Source organism: Sinocyclocheilus grahami, unplaced genomic scaffold (assembly GCF_001515645.1).
Source record: "Sinocyclocheilus grahami isolate Dianchi unplaced genomic scaffold, SAMN03320097.WGS_v1.1 scaffold1070.1, whole genome shotgun sequence".
NCBI classification, from domain to species: domain Eukaryota; kingdom Metazoa; phylum Chordata; class Actinopteri; order Cypriniformes; family Cyprinidae; genus Sinocyclocheilus; species Sinocyclocheilus grahami.
In genome coordinates this window covers 371373-378813 of record NW_015506249.1, presented here as the reverse complement: position 1 = coordinate 378813, position 7441 = coordinate 371373, and the positions used below count along the sequence as shown (strand labels likewise).

General features: G+C 37.7%; 1 protein-coding gene and 1 pseudogene across 2 annotated transcripts; both read left to right on the top strand.

The window, feature by feature from the left end:
- The first annotated feature begins 341 nt into the window (after nt 1–341).
- On the top strand, nt 342–3900 carry LOC107566367 (nicotinamide riboside kinase 2-like). Of its 2 annotated transcripts, none has more exons than XM_016251806.1 (8): nt 342–498; nt 1153–1243; nt 1719–1767; nt 2196–2370; nt 2677–2748; nt 3306–3412; nt 3504–3589; nt 3667–3900. In XM_016251806.1, the coding sequence occupies exons 1-7, from the start codon at nt 473–475 to the stop codon at nt 3587–3589; spliced, it is 606 nt and encodes a 201-aa protein (XP_016107292.1). In that variant the 5' UTR covers nt 342–472; the 3' UTR covers nt 3667–3900. The 2 variants fall into 2 exon arrangements, with proteins under 2 accessions (XP_016107292.1, XP_016107291.1); XM_016251805.1 differs by having other exon boundaries at nt 344–498; nt 3664–3900.
- Nucleotides 3901–5907: 2007 nt separating this feature from the next.
- LOC107566335 (protein-lysine 6-oxidase-like) overlaps nt 5908–7441 on the top strand; it is a 4036-nt pseudogene continuing 2502 nt past the window's right edge.

Sequence of the window (7441 nt, the reverse complement as noted above, 5' to 3'; positions counted from 1 at the left end):
AAAAAAAAGTAACTTGCCTTACTTATTTGAAAAAGTAACTCAGATATTCTCTTGAAAATTAAAAAGTAATGCGTTACTTTTACTTGAAAAAGTAATCTGATTACGTAACTCACGTTACTTGTAATGAGTTACCCCCAACACTGCTCACTACAACATTATTTAATATCTGTTTTTGCTTATTTGTTCTAATTGTACTAATCTGTACTATTTTATCTTCCGTGCAATTCGTGGGAATTTATAGACTGATTCAATACAGTATGTTCTCCCCTGCGCGAGCCGCGATTGGCTGCCTAGCACGTAAGCCACGCCTTTTCTGTGACGTGTAATGTTGGTTATATGCGCACGTGCAATTGTGTTCTCACAACGCACTAGAGTTAAGAGTGCAAGTTTAGCTTTAAGCGGAGGTTTTTAATCGTACGTTTTTATTTTAGGCATTTTGCGGCGTCTAAATTGTAAAACCTCAACCAGGTCGATGAAGTACATCATTGGAATAGGGGGGTAAGTAGCTCTTTACAGTAATATTATGAACAAAGTTGTAATAGTTACAATCGAGCCATGTGGCTTTTTTTTTTTTAAATTTGAATGAAGATAATATTTTGTACATGTAATGATTTATTATTCTTATTTATTTATATTAGTATTTTAAAAGAATCGCGAGCTTTGAAACCACGTCGAGGTTTTGAGCGGGAGATTTAAAACCGTGAGCGCGCCGAAACCTCTGAATGTTTTTAACGGACATTCGCGCCTTAACATGTCTAGTCATCTATAAATCTTATGTTTGTATTGTGTATGAAGTAAAATAACAGCTGTTTTATTTAGATTTTCTTGTGGAGGTGCTATGTTGTTTGTGATTTGTAATGTCTGGCTTCCATGGCTTTAATACAAAGGACGGAATATTAAAGAAACCTTTTAAAGATGCTGTGTTCGTTATATTTGTATTGTAGATTATTATGAAGCGTATTTAAACCTGGGTCAGTTTGTTGTCATAAGCCAGCTGAGGAACTGAGGACCATCCCGCCACTTTTACTTGAATAAGCTTTTCAAATACACGATTAAACCAAAGATTACACGGGAAATACGTTTAATAGTTCTGCTTTTTGAGTCGTTTCAACTCTGTTTGATCATTTTAACCTACCTTTTTTTATTTTTTAGTGTGACTAATGGTGGTAAAACCACCTTGACGGACAGGTTAATAAAAGCCTTACCAAACTGCTGTGTGGTTCACCAGGATGACTTCTTCAAGGTGAGTTCAACTAAATGTAGTATTTGTATTTGATATTTCTAGTTATTTTGGTGTTGGCTTTACAAATAGCATGATTCCTTTCAATAAACAAAACGTTAGCTATAATTTCAACCCCTACTTTGTTTAAATTTAGTAATTCAACAAAAGATTAGGATTTTTATTTATGTATTTTAATTGTAGCTTTTTGTTGTAGTACTGGATGCATGGATTCAATAAGAAGTAACTTTAAGATAATGACTCTACGTTTGCTTTTTCTCTATTTTATTTGATAAAACTTTCATTTGGCTCCTTGTACAAGTCTGTGATAAGAACTCAAAAGTGCTGATCCAAGATCAGTTTCCTCCCATCTGTCGAGTTGTATTCATCAGGTTATGATGGCTAAGACCTGATTCTAGATCAGCAGTCTGGCTCAACTATACTTGACCGCAGATAGAAGGCATTTGCTGCAGTGTTTTACTGGTCACTGTTATTTCAGCCGCCGGATCAGATAGCAGTCGGAGAGGATGGCTTTAAACAGTGGGATGGTAAGACTATAAACAGTAGGAGAGCAATAACTCCTCATTCTACGCATCGCCCTCCCATAACAAAGATTTTACAATCCCTCCCAACCCATTTACATTCTCTCTGTGTGGCTTTGCTATAACTAGGGTGACCATACGTGGCATTTTCCCAGTACGCGTCCTGGCCAGGATTTCTATATTGCCTAAAATATCTAGGTTTTGGCTTTGTTTGCGTGTGCAGACCGATCAGGGTACGATCCGTCTGTATGGTATTTTGATGTCGGTCTGCACACGCAAACAAAGCCAAAACCTAGATATTTTAGGCAATCTAGAAATCCTTGCCAAGACGCGTCCTGGGAAAATGGCACGTATGGTCACCCTACTATAACTGAAATTAAATTTCGACATCCATTTTCAATCTTCCGCTAAAATCGTTTGTTCTGCTTTTGTAGTGATCGCAGCTTTGGATATGGAGGCCACGGTGAACACTGTCAAGGGTTGGATTGAAAACCCAGTCAAATTCGCCCGTTCCCATGGTGTGCAAGTGACCCCAGCCACGGAAATGGACGATCCGGAGAGCCAAGTGCACATACTCATCGTAGAAGGATTTCTGCTGTACAACTACAAGTGAGCGACATATGTAACTTTCGGTGGCCTGAACCGCATGAATGGCAAAGATTAGATTCTGGGAACATTTGGTAACATGTGCTCAATGTATATGTAAGAAGGGAACATTGGGGCATACATGCCGGTCATGTGATGCTCTGCATTAGTGTAGATAAGGAGACGCGCTGAGCTATTGGTGGGCACGTGGCGCTGCATGTGCTGATTTCTGAGTCGACTATGTAGAAGTGCCCCAATCAGTAAATGACTTGAGAGACGGTGTTCTTTTTAAGGTTATGACCTTTTTATCTTTTTTTTCCCTCCAAACAGGCCTTTGCTGGAATTCTTTGACAAATCGTATTACATAACCATCCCATACGAGGAGTGCAAGTTAAGGAGAAGGTGTGTTAAAACTGCAATCAAAAACAAATGAATTGTGCTTATTTTGAGCAGCTGAAATACATTTGTATTTATTTCAGTACCAGGCAATACACCGTCCCCGACCCTCCTCATATGTAACTTTCGGTGGCCTGAACCGCATGAATGGCAAAGATTAGATTCTGGGAACATTTGGTAACATGTGCTCAATGCATATGTAAGAAGGGAACATTGGGGCATACATGCCGGTCATGTGATGCTCTGCATTAGTGTAGATAAGGAGACGCGCTGAGCTATTGGTGGGCACGTGGCGCTGCATGTGCTGATTTCTGAGTCGGCTATGTAGAAGTGCCCCAATCAGTAAATGACTTGAGAGACGGTGTTCTTTTTAAGGTTATGACCTTTTTATCTTTTTTTTCCTCCAAACAGGCCTTTGCTGGAATTTTTTGACAAATCGTATTACATAACCATCCCATACGAGGAGTGCAAGTTAAGGAGAAGGTGTGTTAAAACTGCAATCAAAAACAAATGAATTGTGCTTATTTTGAGCAGCTGAAATACATTTGTATTATTTATTTCAGTACCAGGCAATACACCGTCCCCGACCCTCCCGGGCTCTTTGACGGTCACGTGTGGCCCATGTACCTGAAACACAGAAATGACATGGAGAACTGCGGTTTGCCGATTGGTATGGTATATGTGCTTCAGACTCTTGACTTTGAATCAAAACCACAATATTTTAGATGAATATTAATTTTGTTTTACGTCTGCTTCAACAGAATACTTGGACGGCTTGAAAACAAAAGACGAAATCTACAACCAGGTTTACGAAGACATCCACAACACACTCCTGAATCGTTTATAGGTAAGAAAGCCAATCTAGATGGTTGTTGGAATAATTAATTGTATTTGTTTGTTTATTGTTTTCTTGTCTTTCAGCAGGAGGAGGTTGCCGCCAATCATCTGTACAATATTGTAAATAGGAATTTTACATGTGGCCTTTTTTAACATGTACTTTTGTGAATAGTTTGACTGGAATGTAACTTAAATACATGTGGAAACACTTTCTTGCATTACCGTTTGAGGACCATGCTTTAAGTTTTTATTGTTTTTGCCGTTGTCTTTCAAAGCACTCCTTTGTGACTTCTTCATTCTGGAAATAGTCTGTTTACCACATAAAATTAATTTCTGAGATTTGTTCGTACTTGTGTACCAATAAACATTGTGATTTGACTTCTTTACATTTGTCCGTCTTTACATCACACTCTGCATTTCACACCAATAATGACCAAGTTTTTTTTTTTCCCCCTTCTGAAAATGCTTTTATCAAAATTAAATTCTTATGATTTTAAAATAATACTTTAAGTTCTTTGTGTACTTTGCCATGTCCAGTATGAGAATTTGTTTTGTTACATAAGTTTAATTTACAGTTAAAGCCATTAAATACTATGTATAAGATAAGAGCTAAATATCGTGCTAAATTTCAACAAGACCTTTGACTATTAAATAACCATTAACTAACATTCAAGGGGTCATATGATGCGATTTCAAGTTTTCCTTTCTCTTTGGAGTGTTACAAGCTGATTGTGCATAGATCAGATCCACAACCCCCTAAAACGGCTCGTTCTAACACGCCCCCACATATCTACCTCACTATGTGGAAATATTTGCATAATGCGCCCAAATGTGCACGCAAAGAAAGAAGGTGTGGTTTCAGTAACTGCAGTTAGTGTTGAAGCATTGTGTGTTTCTAGGCGAAAGTAAAAGCACTTTATTTGGCCTTCCAGAAGTAGAGGCATTTAGGAATCTTTAAGATCACTTACAACAGAACAGCAATGCATTTTATGGACGACCGTTTCGTGAACCTAGGAGAGGAGGTCATTCTGACTTTGCTATGACAATCTGGCGCTTCTGAATCAGCTACTGTTCTGTTATTAGTTTAAGTATTTGCTATTGACTGTTCAAATGCGGAGTTTTGCGCATCGTGTGTGTGTGTGTGTGAGAGAGAGAGGGTCACATCACAGAGGAGTCAGCTGTCTTAACCGTGGCTTGTGTACTGCAAATACATACCAGCTTCATCACTGTGTCTGTCACGCGACTGTTCCCCTTTCGGGCTCTGTCTTTACATTTATTTTGAAAGATGAAGCTCGCGATTATGGTAAGGGGCGTTACATTTCACCAATCACAATGCGCTGGCCAATCAGAGCAGACTGCGCTTGTCGGAAGGAGGGACTTTGTAGAAAATGTAGAAATACTGTGTTTTTTGAACATTAAAGCATGTCAACATATTCTGTTACACCAAATACACAAAATAATGATCTTTAAAAAAGCATCATATGACCCCTTTAAAATGCATACAGTAATCTCCATGATCAAATAATCATCCTTTCCACTCCAACACAAATTCCAGCTCAGCTCTACTATTTATTGCAGTGTGCAATAAGGCCTATGGCTGACGTTCAACCTGCATGAAAACAAACATTGTCTAGACATTTTCCTCAATCAACCGTGAGCTCATGTTTTAACCTCAATGTTGAATGTGCCTATGTGCTTTTAAATAGTATCCCTTTCTCATATGACAAATGCCTACACATTCACTTCAGTGGAAGGGGAAAGTGAAGACATTCATCGCTATTAGGAGCAATTGTCGTCATTGGGAGATTGGAATGGTTTAAACATTTCGTAGGTCAGATTTCCTTGTGACAATGGCATGACTGAGATGCTCATATTATTGAATGTGTTTTATTGATAAAGAGGTAACTATATTGATAACATTATGCCAGTAATAAACCCTAATGCAATTAAATAACACATCTAACTCCCTCTTGTGGTAATACCAATCATAAGCAGTGATCTGAACAAATAGAATATGGGATTTTTTTTTGTCAACTAACTATGTCTTTATTATCAAGGTGGCACCACATTTAATTTTTGTAAATGTGTGGTGTGCCTGTTATGTGAAACGTCCAGAAGGAACAAGAAAGAAACGCCTCACAATGTACCGCCTTCATCTGTACCTGGGCTTATTTAAAAGCTTTTGGGAGCACAAAGTGCTGCACTTTCTCTTGCATCCTGTGCAAAATTACAAATGTATTCATAATTTTAAAATGACAAAATATTCATTTATTCTCTTCTTCTCCATACACCTGTGCATCCAGGTTTGTTTGAGCACCGCACAGCACCATGGACCCTGGAGACACAAGGTTAAGTGGGAAACTAATGGACAGGTTTACAGTTTGCTGAGCACTGGTTCTCAGTATCACACAACTGTTTCTGGACAACGGAACCCAAGGTTTTTACTGACGAATATGCCAACATTCTCGAGCAGGATTTTCATGGGACGTTTTGCCAATACTAAGATTCTCACAGTTGGGCATGTGGTGCATTCAAACTCTGTGCCAGAGCACAGTCTTGGTATGGATGCAAGACCTTACATTATATCTGGTTATGCATCTCACATGAGGAATAATAACCAGTTGCCTTTGCATGCAAAAAGAACTGCACTTTCTTCAGATGAAGTGCCCCAGTCCATGCCATACGGGACAGCACCAACTGGCACAACTACACTGGAAGCCTCAGGGAGCTCAAGAGCATCCAGACGCCATAATTTAGTTACCAACACACCAGTGCCAAAATGAACATCAGCTACTGGAAAACCATCCACTATTCATTCTGAGGAGAATCCACGTCTTCAACTTTCCACTTTGACTGGGAGTAAAACTGCTAATAAATCAAAACTTTGAACAAGAACCAATTTAGCTATATCTTCAGCAACTGTTAAGAGCAGAAATACAGTAATACATCCTCCCTTCCAGGCTGAGGAAAGAGGAGGTGACAGTATGATTGGTGATGAACCAACTAATCCTCAAGTAAACAACAGAAACTCTTTTTACTATAATCTTCTCCGTTATGGAATTATAGCGATAGATCTCCTCAGAGAGAAACGGGTCATGGTACAAGGTATTTTCATAACGGTAAGACAACAATTGTACCTTTTTATGCAATGTGCGAATTATACAATGACTTAACCTCTTAAGACCCGAGAAAAGGGTCTATTGTTTAGAACATTAAAAAAAAAGTTTAAAAATGATATTTCGTTCATACGTTATACTATGTCCTCAGTAGGAATAAAAAGACATGAATGAACATGCATAGACAAAAGCAATAGATTTTTTAAAATCACCAATACATTTTTAGTTTTCAGGATTTATTTTTTTACCAAACTTTGTTATAACAGAATGATTTGATATACCATTTTTCTTTCTGCAAAATGTGTGTAAAATGGCCATAAACGGGTTTTCTCATTATATACAATGTATCTTCAAACTTAATCTAATTTGCATATTAATGTGTTTTTGGGGCAACATGTAATGAAAAAAGAAGTGTAATAATGGGAGTAATATTTGACAAGATTTTCATAATAATATATAATATTTCATAGAATATTGAAACATAATTTCTTTCCCTATTCATTTGTTGTGTCTCCCAAAATGCTAATAAACATGCTTTTAGTCCCGGTGTCTTCATATGTGGACATGTATAAAATCAACATCCTGTTTCGTAACAGAAAGTCATATTTTGATTTGAAACCCCATGACATTTTCCTGAGATGTTGATTTATGACAGGCAGTTTAAAAATTAGGCAGATTTAAATGATAATTACAAAATATTATCATATTTCCATAAGAGTGTCACTAAATTAATATCAGACATATTT